Consider the following 19,344-nt stretch of genomic DNA (forward strand, 5'->3'; position numbering starts at 1 on the left):
GCTGCAGGCTGGGCGCAGCGGCAAGATGGCGGGGCGGGTAAGTGGGGGGGGGGGGAGCGGGGACGGACCCTTCCCGCCCTGCCCGGCCCCGCCGCTACCCCCCTCTCCGCTACTCTGCTCCTTGCTGGGCGCCGGGGTGGCTCGGTGGCTTCTCGCAGCCCCGCTGCCGCCGTGGTCGTTCAGCCCTGAGGGGGGATGTGGGGTCCCCTGAGGGTGCTGTGAGGCTGTGGTGACCCCTCCCAGTGGTGTGGGGGCCCCTGAGGGTGCTGTGAGGCCGGGGTGGCCCCTCTGCTGTGGGGCAGGAGTGTAGGGTCCTCCAGGGGTGCTGTGAGGCCGGGGTGGCCTCTTGGTGGTGTGGGGTGTGGGGCAGGACTGTGGGGTTCCCTCAGGAGCGCCATGAGGCCGGGGTGACCACTCTCCCTGTGGGTGTGAGGCAGGATTTAGGGTTCCCTAAGGGTGCTGTGAGGCTGTGGTGACCCCCTCGGAGCTGTGGGGTGAGCTTCTAGGGCTGCCTCAGGAGCACCATGAGGCTGGGGTGACCCCTCTCCCTGTGGGGTGTGGGGCAGGATCGTGGGGTCCCCTAAGAGTGCTATGAAGCCCTAGTGATCCCTCGGTGCTGCTGGCAGGATTTAGGGTCCCCTAAGGGTGCTGTGAGGCTGCAGTGGCCCTCAGGCCCTATGTGGAGCAGGGCAGGATTTTAGGGTGTCCTAGGGTGCTGTGAGGCTGTGGTGACCCCTCTCCCTGTGGGTTGTGGGGCAGGGTCCTCTAAGGATGCTGTGAGAGTGAGGTGAGCCCTTGGTGCTGTGGGATGTGGGGCGGGATTGTGGGATTCCCTGAGGGGTCTCCATGAGGCTGGGTGCCACCTGTCCCCATGGCGTGTGTGGCAGGATTTTAGAGTCCCCTAAGGGTGCTATGAGGCCCTGGTGACCCCTCGGTGCTGTGGAATGTGGGGCAGGTTTGTAGGGTTCTTTGAGGCCCTAGAGACTTCTCTGCCCTGTGGGCATCAGCCAAGCATTATCCTGTGATATAAGTCCAAATTGTGTTCTGTTAAACACACCTTAAGGGTCGTGCAGTGATTTTTATCCCATATTTATTTAAAAAATCCCTATCAGTGACTGCTTAGATAACATCAGCAAGTGGCCAAAAAGGCCTTAAAATGTAAAGGAACAGTCTTGTCTGTTGCATCACTTTTTGTAAATGCCTTGTGTATCCCCTCTGTTTTCAGGTGTCCATCTCTAAGTGCTGCGAGGTGCAGTTAAGATTGCTCTTCTCTTTGCGATGAGCTGAGTCGTGCTTTTCTGGATATCAGCTTGTGAAAGTCACATTTTTCATTAATGTCTGTTTCAGGCTGAAATCTTCTGTGTTGGCCAAACAATTCAATGATTGAGATCTTGGGCAATAGGTTTTCTCATAGTTTTTTTGTATTATGGTTTGTCTGGTGGATACGACGACAGATGGTGCAGTGGTGTGATGCAGAGCAGTGGAGGTTAGAGCAGTGGTGAGAAATTTGGCCCAGTGATAAGCTGTGCGTCACAAGTGAGCTGATCGACTCGAGTGCCACCTCTAAAATGCTGCTGATTAATTGAGAAAAAAAATCACATGTTTTGTTAAGAAATCGCATCTCTTATTAAGAGCTTTTCTTCTGTCCCTGCTCCAGATATGTGGTCTCACTTTCCTCCTTACACCTTTTCTCTTCATCTTACCCTTTGTAGCTAACCCAGGAGAAATCTGTGTGTTTTGACTAGCTTTTTTTTCAGCTTTCTGTTGCCAGAAATGGGAGCCCAGTGCTTTCATCAGTGGTAAGGTCACTTTAGCCATAACGAACATTGTTCTGAGATTCCTTGTAGCCTTAACCAATCTGGCTGCAATGGTCTTGTCTTACCCTGTACTTGCTCCCATGAGCCTCCCCTGGATGTTTTCAGCATGCTAAGCTGACAGAGAAAACTAGCTGTGTAGTTTGATGAGTTAGTTTTCAGATGCCCAAGTGTTCTGGAAAGGCTTAGTGAGTGCCCTGAGTGCTGGAGGTGGAGACTGGGGATGTGGGGAGGAAGGAGAGGGATCAGCCCCAACCTTTTCTTGCTGCTGTGAGCTTTTGTGCTACTGATCGCCTGAAAAAACGTGCCTTTATTTGGCCAACTTGGAAGCTTGGAGGAGGAAAGGGGGGATTTCTGCAAATTTAAGAGAAAGATGGGTGCTTAATTGCCTCGTAATCTGGCAATGCTTTCCTTGGGTTACCAGGAAGCTTCTTACTATTCAGTGTTTTCGTGATTTATCTACAAATATAATTGTTGCAGAATTATCAGATCATTTAATGCTGTGAAGAGCGTTCTTAAGCAAAGTGTTTAATATAATTTTCTGAGCTTGATGCAATCTTGCAGTGTGCTGAATGCTGTTAATGTAAATTGACAAACAAGCTGCCTGCTCCCTCCAGCTTGTATGTGGGATAGCAGCAGCCCTAAAAAGGATGCGGAGGTCAGGGTGCGCAAGCAACAGCATACGTTTTGGATGTGACATTGGAGCTGTTGTGATCCTTGTCTGTATAAATAAGAAATCGTAGGTAGGAGGATGGATGTGTGTGATATCTCTAGGTACAACAGGTGAGTCTGATACTGGAACACTGATGCTATTCTGTTGTCAGCATTTTTAAAAGGTGCTTAAACCTGGAGAACGGGTAGAGAAAGCTTCAGTGACTGCTTCTGGCCTGAAAAAATGTCCTGCAATGCAATTTAGAGCTTAGCATCTTTTATTAGACTCATGTGATTTGATTTGTGTATGTGTACTTTTACAGAGAGAAACAAATGGCTTTCCTGATGTAGAAGAGAGACACAGTCTTTAAACTTCTAGTAACCTTTTAAGTAATTTAGACACATGATAAGCCAAATCTCATTAATTGTCTAGTGCTGTTCCAGGTATATTACTGTACTGCCTTAATTGCACTGGGTTTCCTCAATTGCAAGGAAGAGAGAGTGATTAACGGTGATTGAAGTTTACAGGAAAAATAGTTTATGATGATTAGAAATAATGTCTGTTTCTGTTATAATTTATTCTGTATCTCTCTCTGCATGGTAATGATGAGGCACGCAAACAGAACACCGAGTCTTGCCAAGACATCAGCCAGCGTCTACTACAGAAGAGGGAATGGCATAAAGCTGTCTAGCTGTGTCCGTAGTTGGTTACAGATCCCTTGTACCAAGACTGGACCTCTGGAAGTTAACTGGTGCTGTCTGTAGCTAATTGATTTGAACCTCATTAGGAATTAGTTCTCAAAGGGATGTAGAAAGGCCAGATGATTTCTCTGCCTTGTTCCAGCCAGTGTCAAGCTGTTGATCCAGAAAGAGCTGCGTTTCTGCTTGTACTGTACCAGATTGGAGAGCTGCATAGAGAATGGTGTAGGAACTGAAGCAGTTCTGTGTGGTTCCAGCTTTACTCTTGCAAGCTGGCAGGAGGTCTGGCTTTCTTCAAAGAGGAAATCGTGTGTGCTGAATGTTGATTTGGTAGCGAGGATGTTGGTGATGATCCCCTGTCAGAGACTGGTGGTTTTTTCTTTAAGGAATATTAAAGTTTTGCAATAGCTGCACCTTTTATAACAGTTCGTGATGATTAGAAATAATGTCTGTTTTATATGGTATAAATGGTATAACAACCTTAATTTTTCTTTATTTGCTATTTGGGACTCATTTGGAGTGGTATTGCCATTAGCCCAGTGATAGAAGACCCTTGCCTCTTTGCTTCTCGGAAGAGATTGATGTCTGTATTGGGTTGGAAATGATTTTGGTTTCACTCAGGTACTAGCAGACATTGGTTTACCTTGCAGAACTGTGCCATAACTCCTCTAGAAGAGCCTGTGACTTGAGCAGAAGATGTATTGCCGTTGAAATCAACTGTCAAATTGAGGGAGTGTAGCAGTAATCGGACGGGTGCTGAAGGACAGGCTGTATTCCTCAGTGTTCTGTGGTGCTGAAGACATTGCTGGACTAACATGTGCTCTCTTGTACTTCTTGCAGTCAGTCAGTTTTAGGTTGGATAGTTTGGTAGAAACTTTGAAGTAATGAAGGTTGGATTTTATGTTCATGGGTTAAAGCTATAAAGTCTGATTTCTGCTAACATATGGAATGAGCCTTCATAGATGCAGGCGTCACCAGGCAACTAAAGAAACATTTGTGAATCAACTTAGTTCTTTCTTGCAGCGTGGTACTGATCCTTCTATCATGACTTATCTTTTTTTAGTGTTTCCTAATATGTAATGTGAAGAAACAGGTTTTTAGCAATGTTTTAGGGAAATGGGAGAAAACTAAATCTGAATCTCTATTTCCGAGATCACTTCTGCAACTCTGTACCCATCTTGTGAAAGTATCACAGATAGACTTGTGTCCTTCTTACAGGACTTCTGCATTATAAAAACCCATGCTAAATTATTTAGAATAAAATTCTGACAACCATGTGACCATGTGAATGTTTGTGGGCATGGGATATCTGACCTTGTCAACTTTGATTAATTTTAATTTGTTGCTTGGCTTAGCTTTGCAGAAGCAGTGTGTCCAAAGCTTATACCTAAAAAGATAATGTGATAGGGAGGTGTCAGTGCTGCTCTCCATCTCCAGTTTTGGGGGTGCTGGTATGTCACACCTCTTTTCTTATGGTGGACAGGCCAGAATGACTGAATTTTGTTAAGAATTTTTCTTAGTAGGAAAAATCTGTAAAAATCAATCCTTTTGAGGATCATTTCAAGTGTGAATTTCTTAAATATTACTCTTTTTTTTTTTCCCCCATAGCACAGCAAGATCCTCTCTCTTGCTATCCTCTGTTCTGTGTCCTGTACCTTAGAGCACAGAGGTCGTTCAGGAGAAGACCCTGTGGTTTAGGAGATGTCCTAGCTATAAATTTAGAGGATGTTCTGTCATAAAATCAGCTCTGCTTGAGTCTGCAGAAAACCAGTCCTTAGAAAATAGTCATATTTTGCTAAATTGCTCACCCGGCAGGACATGCTTTTCTGTGGAATAAAATTATCATTGATTCCTATCTTTACATGAAAATGAAGGAGAAAAATCTGAGAGCTAAAAACTAGATCCTGAAGGCATGATTTGATCTTTTTCTGATCCAGGTGGGAGTTGGTGGATGCTGTTCAAATATATACAGAAGTGTGAGAGAGGGGACAAGCTTTAGGAAGACCTGGCGCAGTGACTGCTAGCTGACCCCTGAGCAGTGTGACAGATAGCGATGATCTTAGTAACCGCAATATTTTTGGAGGGATGAGGTTCAGAGCGTGGTCTCTACATGATGCAGGCATTCATATACCTGTCAGGATGCTGTCTCAAATCAGTGAAGTTCTCTGGCAGCGACTGGAGTTTTGTGACTAAATTTCCTTATTGGCCATCTTCAGAAGTTTTTCTGACCTCCAGGAATTGGAGAGTTGTGCTGGAGAAGATCTGTGAACAGAAAAATTCAAGCAAGGAACACAGTCGCTACAGTTAATAGGAAAGCTTTCAACACAGTATCCTATTACTCTCCATTTGAGCCTGATAATACTACTGCTTGTTAAATCAAGGCTGACTATACAGTTCTTCAGGCACACTCTTGCCCTGCTCCTGTGCTGGTATGCTCTTCCCTGTGTATGTGTGTCAGATACTCAGTTCAGGAAGGTCAAATGGTTGCAGCATAAAAAGATTTAACATGTTTCTCTAGTCTCCTGGGATGCAATAAAGCAGTGACCTTCTGTCAAAAAATCTGGAGTAATTTATGCCCTAGAGTTGTGTCAAATGACAGGCTTTTTCTGTAGAAAATACAGAAATACTTGCAAAGTATTGCATCTTAAACACAAACTGCTTAGAATTGAGTAGTGTTTGGTACATTAGTCAGTGTCCCGGAGAAGTTTAGTGCCAGATGCAGCCCATCAGCGGTGAGGTGAATTGCAAATAGGCAGGCATAGCAGCATCTCAGGCTTTCACGAGACAAATTCCAAGTTTAAGGGAATATTTTTAATCTTGTCCCTATTGTTACTGGGTAACTTTTCTAAATAAATGGGAAGAAATTGGCATCCATTAGGTGTCCTCACAGCTAGTGTGGCAAAATCCTGTGACTTGCATCCTGGGCTAACATCTTAGACATGGTTGTGTGATGTTTCATTCCTTTAAGCATTTTAAAAGAGGTTTAGATGAAACAAGACAAGTAGCAATTTCCTGTAATTAAATTGTTGATCATCTTGGCTCGCGGAAGAAATGTGAGGCAACATCCACTCCAAAAATGGATGTGTTAATTACAAATGCACATATTCTGGGTCGTTAATTGGAAAAGGTGGAGTTGATGTTCATGCTAAACTGTCAGGAAACAGCTTCCTGGTTATATGGCACAGCAGCACAGGTACAGATATATTTTCTGAAATCACTTTACTGATCATATTGTAAAGAACTGGTATGGAGAATGACATCTTTGAGCAGAGCACCCTCTTTAATGAGATTATAGATGCTATATGATACTAGTAGCTTGTAGAAGTTCTCCTTTAGTGCACTTGTTTCTTCTGCTCTTTTAGATCAGACAAACCCTTCAGTCTGGGAACTGTAAATTGTGTTTCTGATAACATTGCAAAATAATGGAAATAGTACAGCCAAATTCCCAAAGCTATGTACATCTTCTTAATTACACTGGGTAAAATAGCGTTGGAGTTACAAAGCTCCCACTGCAGAACTGAATTCATTTGGCTGTAAACTTTGCAAACAAAGGGTAAGGAGCAGTCACCACCCTAAAAACCAATATCCTCTAATTGCTGAGATAGGCACATCCATCCTAATAACGTGGCTTTCATGTGCTAAGACGGAAGTAATTTCTAGATTACTGCCCAGGCCCATGAGGGGAGCACACTTCTGCTATGAGATAAAGAAAATGGAAAATGTGTTAAATGTATATTGTATAGGAAGGACTGCCAGTGAAGCCTAGTTGGCATCTGTATTGCTAACTCCCTGCTGAGGACTGGACTTGACCTTCTTTGCTTGTGTAGATAACTCTATTTGTTTTCAGATGAGAAAGAGAAAGTTACTGGTGGTGCAGGCACCAAACAATGTGGGGGGAAAAACATTCCCTGTTTCATTTCCAGCCCTGGATGATTCAGGAGGTGGTGATGTGAACTACTTCCCTCTCGTATTTTAAGCTGTTGCGGCTTCTGTGTCCGCCGGCAGCTGGTGTGTGTGCGGCGTAGGGGTGTTTGCCTTGGTGCCTCCTGGGCGGCCTGAGCCAGCACAGGGAGGTGATGCATACCGGTGGGAGTGTCACGTCTGGGGGTCGTGGGAAAGAGGGTTGCATCTCATCCATCATTCTTGCCTGGACTCTGTATTGAGGCTGTCTTGGTGTTGGCTTGCTCAAAGTTCCCTGGCTTCGACAAAAATTTGAATATTAATTCTGAGATTTTAGCTTTCTTAATGCGTTCCTCCTTTTAGTAGGAGAAGAAAATTGGTATTTATGAGCTTGTTATCGAGAGAGAATGTACCTCCTTCCCGACAAATATAAAAGCTTCCAGCAAAGTGAACTAGAGGTCAAGTGGAGCAGATGGAAAAGCTGGTCCTGAGCATCCAGTCGGGGCTGCTTGTCCTAGGGGACAGTGTGCTTAACCTGCCGGGTACAGCCCGGCTCTCTCTGAGTGATTGTTGGTCTGGAAAGGAAACCTGTCTTGCCAAGCCTACTGTTCCAGAAAGTTATTTGTAGGTGTTTATCTCTTCTTGTAGCTGCAGAACTCTGGGAGCCTTATTCAAGTATTTTTTTGAGATGACTAGAAGAACCTTCTGCAAACTAGTAACCTCCTTATTTTATTTTACTTTTTTTTAAATTCTAGAAAAACAGCATTTAGGACATATCCTGTTGTTGAGTCTGGTTCCTGTCGTAGGCATCAAGTTGTCATTCCTTTCATAAATATTACTGAATGCCTTCTTTAAAGGAGTTTTGGTTTTGTGTTTACTGTTTCCCGCTATAGGCTGTTACAGTGCCAGCTTCCCCTTCTGGTTAGGAACCCTCTCTTAACTGGTACTCATTAGCTGTGGTAGCGTAGGTATCATTTTATACCCATTTCTTCTGTCCTTTAGTGTAGAGTTGTTTTTCCTCTCTGCTTTTCAGCTCCATGGTGTGTGTGTATGTAGAGAGAAAGTAGCCGTAATCCTCTCCAGGCTTTCCTAGGCTGGGAGAGCTTGATTTTGTCCCCTTCTCCCAGGCTGTTGCTGACCCAGCTCTACTGCAGCTCATCTTTGCGTGCAAATGCTGGTGTTTGTCATCTGCGTGCAGCCGGCTCCTGATGTTTGCAGCTTTAATGTTCATCTCTGATTCCGTTGTCACTTGGTCCATTGGATCTTTATATCGGGCAATGCTTCATGCATGTCTGCTTTCCATCAGGAGCATAGTCTTGGATAATGTAGGGTCTACATATCGTCATCTCAGTTCCCTGTTTATCTTCAGAGCTCCTTTAATGTCGTAATTCTTCCTTTCAGTATTCAAACTAATTTTATTTGCAGACTTTTAGTGGTAAATGATTGTTTGACTTCGAACACCTTTTGAGTCAGCCATGCTACTGCACACCCACCAGGCAGGCACACATCTGCTCGGTCCTAGTAAATATGGACTAAACTTTCTTCCCAAGAATAACTCTTGCACAGGTTCTCTCTTGCCCTCTTCTCTGGGTGCTGAAGCTCTGGGCTTAAAGGTACTTTGGTGCCTAACAGCTGTTGCAGTAGAGCTTAGATGCTTTTTGGAGTGGGGATCCCCATTTCTATGCAGCTGGCAGTGGGCCCGACAGAGAAAACTTGTATTTCTGGTACCTGGAGTCGTCATGTTTCCTAACGCTTGTCTGCCAACACCTGCATGACAGAAATTATGTATGTGTCTGTATGCATATACGTATAAGCATGTATATCTATGTCTGCATGTTTTACACAAAAGAAGATTTTAAACATGCCACACTTCAACAATATTTGTCGTATAAAAACCCTGTAGAAACAGTGCACAGAACAAAACCTGCCTTGGCTTTAGAAGCTGTTACATCATCTCTTGGGTAGGATTAGGAAATTAAACAAGTTAAGCTGTTTCAAATGAAGAGCATCTCTGCCTTAGCATTTACTGTTTTAGCTCTTCTACTCAGTAACAACTGACAGGTAGTAGTGCGCTCCTATTAAGTACCACCAACTTATCTCCTGTGGGGTCTGAGTAATGGGAAACATGTTTTTCTTTAGCTTCCTCTATCATCAGCCTGAACAATTCGCAAATACTAACCATACTTTTGTACTATGTGCTCGCCCACGCAACAATGTAATATACTGTATTATGTGTAATATTCCAGAGATTTTATTACTCGTTCTTTTCCCTAGTCATATTTTAAACCAGCAGGGCTCTGCTTTTGCTTTGGATGCTTGTCTTGAAATTCAGAAGGAGAAAAGATGTGTTTTATGTATGTATGAAAATACCCAAATAACTTAGCATTGCTTTCTGGCCTGAGCTCTCCTAAAATGCAAGAATAACTCAGTTTCATATTTTTGTGGAGGAAAACTGGAATCCATGCAACTTAGAAAAAAAAACTCTGAAAGAGTAGACATTATGGTGGCTGTTTCTGTTATGAAGGTATTTGTTCTTTGGGGCAACTTTTACTTTGTAGAAGTAAATTATGTCAGCATCGCTGAGCCTCCTGGCGCTGGATTTTCATGGTTAGCATCAGCTCTGTAGCAGAAGAGTAGAGGCAACATCACTGCTTCGTCATAAATCCAAAGGTGAGGTCCTTAACATTTGTCTTTCAGCATGAGATTTATCAGTGCATCATGTGGTCTCATTTTTCTCTTGGTAAACAAAGAATATTGGAGTAGACCTCTGCATAGACATGGATTTAGTAGCGGGTGCTGCTTTACCGTAGATGGATGCCTCTAGCTGAGGATGCTTTAGAACGAAGGCGCTGTCTTGGATGTGTGGAGTCACTTCCCTAGAACTTCCCTGTCCTTGGAGTCTCCTCGTTGCATAAACCAGAACAGTAACTGGAGGCAGGGAAGACTTCTTTTGCTACTTTAAGCCTAATATATCTATATTGTGGACACAGGCGTAACGGCAACCTGTGAAGGTGTATATGGGTCACCTTCAAACTAGTACTGACAGCAGTGTGACTGCAGCAGATGGCATTCACTGTCAGCTGTAAGATCTGCTCTGGTGGTTTGCTAGAGCTGAGCTTTATGTTGCCTTGTCTAGTTGCTAGCAGTAGCCTACTACTAGTTAGCTTAAAATTACCTTGTGTAAATTTACTTGAAGATTTCTTAGAAATACTCTTAAGGATTTTGCTTCCTCTGTTCCCTGACATGTGGTGTGCAAGTGCAGGCAATGGGACCGTTGGATGGCAGAAAAGGGGAGAGGGTGCAGGGTTCCAGGAGTCCTTGTGCCAGTGTCCTGGGAACCTGGAACCCAAAATGCAAGTGCTTAAAGTGTTCTTTGACAGTACTGCCACTGGCATATGACAGCCCTCCAGGCTCTGGTGGCTCACGTTACAGCTTTGGACTGCTATATTTGTGCCAGAAAAACTTATTCAGGAGCAGCCAATGCCCACATCCCTGCTGCGGCAGCTCAGTTGCTTGACAAAGACGAGGATCCCTGTGAGCAGTAGTGCTGGGGATGTGAGCACTGGGGTGAAAAGGGAGGTAAGAGAAAGCCCCTGCAATTCACTAGAGCAGTGTGTTCCTCCTTCTTGTCTGGGTGCTTTCCAGTTTAATCATCATCTCTTAAATGACCAGATTTCCTCAAATTGTCCCTTGTATACTTGTGAAAACTTGCATCCATTGAGTGACACTCTTTTCTGGTACGAGCTGTATTATGTTAAAAATACTTGTGTATATTGATAACATATCAAAGTTCTGCAAAATGGTCTTGGAGCTTGAGGAGGGCATATACTGGAGAGCTGGGAGCACAATGTAGATTATAGATGCGGTCTGAAATGTTGGTTATTGCCAAGGGAGAAATGAGCTTCTGCCAAACACCCCAGAGGGAGAATGCGCCAGGCTATGGGATGGCTAGCACAGTCAGTGCTGATACTGCTGCGGAAGCAGCCACATTATTTCGCGTGTCAGATACCCAAGGATGTTTTGCCATGCATCCACCATATTGTGGAGCCTGCAAAAGGCACACTTTGTGCTGGATTTGAAATGCATTTCTTTTTATTTATGCATTTGCTTAAAGCAAAGCTTGCACGTTCCCAAATGTGGACAGGAATAACACAGAAGAATGGCAACTTTGCCAGGCGCTTGCTGTTAACGTGTAGGAAGCAGTTTGTCAGTAAGGATTAAAAATGCAGTTGAGGACTAGTGCTGTAAAAAGGTTTAATCCAGGAGCTGTGTGTTCAGTTTTCTCGAAATATCCTACCTAATACGTTCTATCAGGGCATGCCCTTCACAAAATAGCGCTCTTGCAAATGGAAGGAGAAATGATAAAATGGTGAATGCTTTTTTGTGTGAAGTGCCCAAAGATGGTGAGCCTTAACAGGTAGGTTGTGTATTTCAGAAGTCCACTGATGTTCATATATTTTTTATTACAAGAATATTTAATTGAGTCTCTTACTACACTTGAGATTCAGATAGATAAATCTGTTTCAAGGCTGAAAACGGAATCCTTTTCTGTTGTCACATAAGTCAAGGGCAATTGAGCGTTATTCAATAAAAATAACGAATTAGTCCTTTTCTAAATAGCAAGTACTCTAGAAGAATTACATTACGACATAAAAAGTTGATTTGAGCTATAGGGCTCAGTCCACACGGAGATGAATTTTCTCTGATTCTTTTCTCAAATGGCCCGGAGGGGTAGGGGGGAAAGGTTGAGCAGGATGTTAACTCATGGGAAATTATCTAGATGTGTGCATTAGGATCAGTGTGTTTCCTTCTCCTGTTGCTGGGATTTAAGGGTGTCTTAAGAGAAAATCCATTCTGAATTGCTTTTAGCAATAGGTTGACACTGACAAATAGTTTCTGTTGCACTGCCTGCAAATTCATATCTGACAAAGAAAATAGTTGTGCTTTGATTCTAAAGATAACATCCTGGGGGTCAAGTTTAGCTTTTTGCCAAATTCATTTTTTCAGTCTACAGCTAATGTTAGAGCCGTCTTGCCTTTTCCATCCTTTTCTCCACTTCCAGAGGCATTTTGAGCCCAATTTTCATCTTTCAACTACGGTTTTGTGGAATAATTCTGCAGAAGCGGAGGGGGTTAGGGATGAAGGAAAGGACTGAGGTTTCTTTTCGTCACTCCTCTGCTGCACTTCCCCTATATGCTGTGTGCTGCCTCATAACGGAAATGGGGCAGCCTGGGCCAAGAGTGGTGGTATTTGGTTATTTTAGCTGCTGATTCATGAGTAATAGTGGAGGGGAAAAAAATTGAACATATACTCTTGAAATAGGATTGCTCCTTTGACTTTACACAAAAAAAAAAAAGGAGGGAGGAGGACACCCCCACAAAATTTGTTGCAGTAGTTTTTTTTAATAGCGATAGGCTGGAACTGACTGTTTAACTTAATTTTCTTCTGTTTGTTACTGATCTGTGTTGTTTCCTATAGAGTAGAAAATATTATTTGCATCGTGCAATTTCTTTTGAGAAATTTTATGGAGAGATTCTGTGGGGTTGGATAGCAGCTGGCTGAGAATTAAATCTTCCTGTGGACTTTCAGTGCTGCCTTGTACTGCGTTGTTTGAAGTATGTATATCCAGAATGGATGTGCTCAAATTTCAGTTTTCTAAGTGAAGTGAGGGAAGAAGAAAGGTAACATCTTTATTCCAGCCTCTTTTCCCGACACAGTCTCTCTAACCCAGCACAGCGTTACGAGATAGGGTTACCCAGGGTTGTAGTGGAACTGCTCTCTCTCTCTAGGCTGCTTTGCCTTACCAGTTTTCAAAATATCCCACCCAGTGTCTTGTACTTGGCAAGAAATGCCTTCCAGTGAATGCTTTGCTACCTGCTGGCGTGTTGCAGGGTTCAGGGAAGTTGCACGAACACCAGGGTTCACTAGCACGTTAACAGCGTTTGCCATGCAGGCTTTTTCCTGGGTAATTTTTAGGTACTTTCCTAGGTATGACAGAAAATATAAGGTATACTAGACTCACAAAATGCAGAGCTTTTGGGTGCAAGCATCTGTATCAACCAGAAGCGCGTGGAGAAACTGTGAAGAGAGAGGGAGGAGCTTGTCAGTGCCAGTAGACTATGCTCTCAGAGTATGTTAATACTCATGAGACCTATTTGTGTTTTATGGATTTACAGAGTTTCAAGGCTTGGCTTAGTAAAGGAAAAATAAAATTTTATTTGATAGTTTTTTTTCCTTTCTCTCTTGTAGTCTATGCAAGCAGCAAGATGTCCCACTGATGAACTGTCATTAACCAACTGTGCTGTGGTGAATGAGAAGGACTTCCAATCTGGGCAGTAAGTGTGCACTGTTGCTCTTTCAACTTTTAACCAAAAAGGAATTGTTTTCAAAATTTTCATGGAGGTGGAATGAAATTTCAGATTTGGGAAGGTGAATACAGTAGGTTAATTAACAAAACTTCTGTGTCTTTAGAGACCAAAACTTCAAATGTGCCTCTTTCTCAGAACTGGGGATACTAAAAAAATGGTAAATTTTTCTCTGAAGCATTTCTTGCTTGGAAATTTGATCTGCTTAACTAATTATAATAACTATTTTAATGAAGGACCTCAGGCCTTTTTTGATTTTTTTTTGTTTGTTTTTGCTGTTGTTCCTGTTAGATAGTTAGAATATTTGAGCTATTTCAAGTAGATTTTTATCATTTAATTGTGTTACTAGGGGCGTCTTCTGACTTTCACATTGTATTGGAGTGCTGAGCAGAGTCAGTAGAAACTCTTTCTTGTTCTAGGGGTTTTCATGCACAAGAACAAAAGGGGAAGACAACCAGAGTGTGGGTACAACAATTTTGAGTCTTTAATTACAGTTCTGTGGTAACTGATAGAAGCTGACTCTGGATTTTGCTTTTGTGAGAAAGGAAGAAAACACATGAATTTTTCAGCCCAGCCCACACAGAAGGGCTTTGCATTAAAAGAAGCCAATTCAAATAATTAGTTTCTTTGCTTTGCTGCAACTGTATGGTGGCTCTCTAAAATTTCACTATGTAGATTGTAGACAGAAGTAATAATTTCAGTAGAAAGAGAGAGTATCACATGCAGCAGAAGGTGGAAGAGCTTGGGTTTGAAAAATAGGAAAAAATGTTAAAAAAAGATATTGGATAATACACTTAGGGCCTTAGCATAAAATACCTGGCCCAGATGAATTCTGCGAAGGATGGGGAACGAAGTGGCTCTGAACTGCGGGGAGCAAGGGAGCGATGTGTTTTAAGACTTGCCTCTCTTTGTTTGTCAGTCTGGTGTGCTGCTACCCTGGAAAGCTGTCGTGGCCTTTCAGTGATTAGCTGAGCTGTGATTTCACAAGCTTACCCATAATATAAAATACCAAAACAAAACAAAAACATCCCCCCTAAAAATACCCCAAATGAGCACAACTTTTAGAGTCAGGAGCAGGCGAAAGTATCTGCTTGGACAGAGTAGTGTCCTGGTATCTTCAAATGATGTTTTTTCTCCAAGTAGATTTTTTTCAAAGTAATTGACTTACAGAAATACCTGAACTGAGCATTGTACCTCATGCATTATAAAAATGTTCATTTCTTCAAATATGAATGTCCTGGAGGGACCCAGCTTCCAGACCTGCAGCAGCTGGCTGCTTTCCCTTCAGTCTGAGAACCCTCTTTCATTGCATTTATGGAAGCATGCAGGAAACTATCCCGAGACTTGCCTGGTAAGCAGGTTGGCCATGATTCTGGCTGTACTCATTCTCCCCAAGAGAGCTGCTTATTTCTAGAAATCAGGACTCATAAAGAAAGCAGCGTACGTTTGGTTGTGAAGAGATGCTATAAATCGCTTTGAAAAGTGTAAGACTAGATAGAGTACAGAGAAACATCATGATATTCAGCTACTACTGAAGGATGTAGTCATTCTGCTGCATTGCAGATATGCTGAGCAAGACCATCCTTATGATCTGCTGCGGTAGGTTGCAGGCAGTCAGCAGATTTGGTTTGTATCGTCCTAACCACGACTGACTGCACAGAATATTTTTTGGTAACAGTTACTCAAAGGGCTTTGCTTTAACACTTCCATTTGGTGCTCATGGTCTAGAGCTGGGAGTTTGACCTTGGATTAGTGAGGTCATTTATCCTCAAGATGCTACTGTAGATCTTTTCATGCCTCATTTTCCGCATCCTGCAAGTTGGACAAGCGTGAGTCACCATTTTGTGATGCATGAGTTCATGGGACGCAATGCATTATTACAGTACTGTGTTGGTTTCATAAGTTGCACCGTCTTAAGTTCCTGTGACACACTTCTATCTTGAGGATTCCTGATGTATTTTGGAGAGAGAAACAAGTGCTGAAAACACCAGGCAGTGAAGAGGACAAGAGTCTGGGAGGAAGCCAGGGCAGGTTATCTCAATGGCAATTTTTTTTTTATGTTGAGAACTGGCTGATTATTTTTACCTTTTATTCCTACCTTTTACATGGGAAGACCATCCCTCTTATCTCATGTCAGTTTAGTTATCTGAGGAGCCCTTGAGGATCCTTGCTGAATAATTTACAGGGGTTTCCAAACATGCAGCAGAGGAATATCTGCCCATATTGTTCAGATGCTTACTGGCATCTTTGCATAGGTGTGTAAGTTATCCACTCCCTTAAAAAAGCTATGCTTTTTCATTACGAACATAAAAACTAATGGACACAAAGGTTAATATTATCTATTGTAGTTTTTGTTGGTTTGCTCAGCCTGGCTAGCAGACTTACCAACCAACAGTTTCCTGGGCCTGGTCTGGAGCTCTTCTTAAGAATTGGGATCACAGCCATGTTTTGGTGCTGATTGGTTTAGGCAAGGCTTTGCACATGAATTAGAGCAGCAGTTTCATCTGTTAGAGCTCTTGGGAGATATCTGGCCCTGGTGACTCATTGTTCCTTTTGTTCATTTATAAGCAGAAGCTGTTAATGAGGTTGAGATTTCCCCCATGTGTCTCCATGAGCTCTCCCGAGCTCCTTCCTGGTGAACACCAATGTAGGGAAATGCATTTAGTTTTTCTTGCTATTGCCTTACTTTGAACATTCTTAATACTTATGTTGCTTACAGCCTGTTGTAGACTGCCTGCTCCTGCTGTCTTTGAGAAGAAACATGGTTTTTCCTGTGCCTTTTGCAGATTTTTCTCAAAGAACCTGTCAGTATTTGACCTTTCCTAATCTTCTCACTTGGCTAGAGATTTCTTTCAGAAAGCTGATTTTTTTTTTTTCTTTTTTTTTTTCCTCTTTTTTTCTTCCTGGTATCCAGTTGCTTGCTGTCAGGCTCTGCTATCTTTCTGCTCTGCTGGAAATGTTTTTGGTGAATGGTATGCTCCAATACAGTAATTTTAATTTGTATCCCCCTGTATTGGGCTTGCATGACCAGCTTTCGATAGCGGGGGGGCTATAGGGGTGGCTTCTGTGAGAAGCTGCTAGAAGCTTCCCCTGTGTCCGATAGAGCCAATGCCAACTGGCTCCAAGATGGACCTGCTGCTGGCCAAGGCCCAGACCATCAGTGATGGTGGTAGCACCTCTGGGATAACATATTTAAGAAGGGGGAAAAACAACTGTACAGCAGCAGCTGGAGAAGAGAGGAGTTGAGAATTTGTGAGAGAAACAACCCTGCAGACACCAAGGTCAGTGAAGAAGGGGGGGGAGGAGGTGCTCCAGGTGCTGGAGCAGAGATTCCCCTGCAGCCTGTGGTGAAGACCATGGTGGGGCAGGCTGTGCCTCTGCAGCCCATGGAGGTCCACGGTGGAGCAGATATCCACTTGCAGCCCGTGGAGGACCCCATGCCAGAGCAGGTGGGTGCCAGAAGGAGGCTGTGACCCCGTGGGTAGTCTGTGCTGGAGCAGGCTCCTGGGAGGACATGTTGGACCCGTGGAGAGAGGAGACCACGCTGGAGCAGGTTTGCTGGCAGGACTTGTGACCCCACAGGGGACCCATGCTGGAGCAGTCTGTTCCTGAAGGACTGCACCCCATGGAACGGACCCACACTGGAGCAGTACGTGAAGAACTGCAGCCCATGGGAAGGACCCACGTTGGAGAAGTTTGTGGACAACTGTCTCCCATGGGAGGGACCCCACGCTGGAGCAGGGGTGAGGAGTCCTCCCCTGGAGGAGGAAGAAGCAGCAGAAACAACGAGTGATGAATTAACGGCAAGCCCCATTCCCTGTCCCTCTGCGCCGCTGGATGGGAGGAGGCAGAGAATTCGGGACTGAAGTTGAGCCCAGGAGGAAGGGATGGGTGAGGGGAAGGGTTTTTTAAGAATTGGTTTTATTTCTCATTATCCTACTCTGATTTGAATGGTAATAAATTAAATTTATTTTTTTCCCCAAGTTGAGTCTGTTTTGCCTGTGACAGTAATTGGTGAGTGATCTCTCACTGTCCTTATCTCAACCCACGAGCTTTTTGTTGTATTTTCCTCTTCCCTGTCCAGCTGAGGAAGGGGAGTGATAGAGCAGCTTTGGTGGGACCCTGGTGTCCAGCCAGTGTCAACACTCCCCTCGCCCTGGTATTTTTACCGGGTATCCTCATTTGCTTGCATTTTGCTTCTTTGAAGTGAAACCTTCCTGCAGAGATCCTGAATCTGTACATGTTGAAGTCACTGTTGTGTTTCGAGCCAAACTTAGTGCACTGCTCAGGATCCATCTCAGTCTTAAGAAGCTTTAATCTTGTGTCTTTTACTGTCTGATGCGCTGCTTCTAGTAGGGTGTTATTTGTCATCAAGTGTATTCTTGGTGAGGTATTCCAGTGTCATAGCTGGAACTTGTATTTTGCCTACAGGCATGTTTGTCTAACACTCTGCAACATAATACCTTGCTTTCCAGTTGGTTGTGTATTGATATTAATTTGAATTACTCAGGCTGATACACTCTGTGCAGGAAACCTCCTGATTTCAGTCCCTGCTTCCTGGACAGTTTCTCTATTTTATCAGCTACTCAATTTGAAATGAAACAGTCCTTGGAGCAACATTCATTCTGGGAAGGATCATCTCCCTTGGCCTGCTGGCAACGCTCTTCCTAATGCAGCCAGAGATGTTGTTGGCCATCTTTGCTGAGGGCCATGTTGCTGGCTCATGTTCAACTTGTTGTCCACCAGGATCCCAGGTCTTTTTCTGCAAAGCCACTTTCCAGCCAGTTGGCCCTCAGCCTCTACCAGTGCATGGGATTATTCCTCCCCAGGTGGAGGACTTCGCATTTTCCTGATTTGTGTCAGCCCGTATCTCCACCCTGTCAAAATCCTTCTGAATGGCAGCACAATCAGCAGGTGTGATCTGCAGACTGGCTAAGGGTACACTCTGTCCCATCATCCTGGTCATTAATTTAAATATTTTTGGCCCCAGTAGGGACATCTGGTGTAGGTACACCACTAGTGAGCTGCCTGAAGCTGGACTTCATGCTGCTGATCACAACCCTCCGAGCCCAGTGGTTCAGACAGTTTTCAATCCACTGCGCTGCCTGCTTACCTAGTCCATGTTTCATCAGTTTGTCTATAAGGATTGTTGTGCAAGGCAGTGTAGAAAGCATTGCTAATGTTGAGATAAACATTATCCACTGCTCTCCCTTCATTCTCAGAGCTCGCCATTTCATCCTAGAAGGCTATCATATTGTTCAGGCATGATTTTCCTGTGTAAATCCATGCTGACTACTCCCAGTCACTTTCTTGTCCTTCAATATGTTTGGCTTCCAGGATTAGTTGCTCCATCACTTTCCCAGGGACTAAGGTGAGGCTGGCCAGGCTGTAGTTCCTTGGATCCTCTTTCTTGTCCTTCTTGAAGGTAGGAATGACATCTACTTTCTCCCAGTCCTCAGAAACCTTCCCTGATCACCATGAAGCACCAGTAAATGTCTTGCTCTCCCTCTGTAAGATTTATAGGGAACCATACCACCTACAACAGGTTTCTGGATTTACACCTGGGGCAGAAGGAGATGGAAAAGGAAGGGTGCTGGGCAGCTAATGGGTGATTTAGAGCCAGAACCAGTGAAGAGTCAAATCAGTGGTCCACCTGACAGAGAAGGAATGTATCACCGTGTGGTATATTTAAAATGCTTTCTTACCCTGCTATGCCATCAAGCGCTAGCAGTTCCTGGAAAGGTTTTGCAAGCTTCCCTGTCTGTTTGGACTAAGGCTAGTGATGTCTTGTGTTTTTGGCTATGCAGGCCACACATTTCCTCTTGTCTCAAAGGGCCATATGTTCTTTCCTACCATGTGGCTGAAGCTGTTAAGCATACATGATGTAGCCAATGTATATGTGCGCAGCAGATCTG

The 19,344-nt window shown here is 43.8% G+C and overlaps 1 protein-coding gene across 1 annotated transcript in view; it reads left to right on the forward strand.

The window, feature by feature from the left end:
• Positions 1 to 19,344, forward strand: part of NSF (N-ethylmaleimide sensitive factor, vesicle fusing ATPase) — an 85,913-nt gene continuing 66,569 nt past the window's right edge. The window contains exons 1-2 of the mRNA XM_059830621.1: positions 1 to 37; positions 13,314 to 13,399. Of these exons, the coding sequence (XP_059686604.1) occupies positions 26 to 37; positions 13,314 to 13,399 (98 nt within the window). The 5' untranslated portion in view covers positions 1 to 25. The remainder of the gene's footprint in view (positions 38 to 13,313; positions 13,400 to 19,344) is intronic.

This window comes from Gavia stellata, chromosome 28 (assembly GCF_030936135.1).
Source record: "Gavia stellata isolate bGavSte3 chromosome 28, bGavSte3.hap2, whole genome shotgun sequence".
NCBI lineage: Eukaryota > Metazoa > Chordata > Aves > Gaviiformes > Gaviidae > Gavia > Gavia stellata.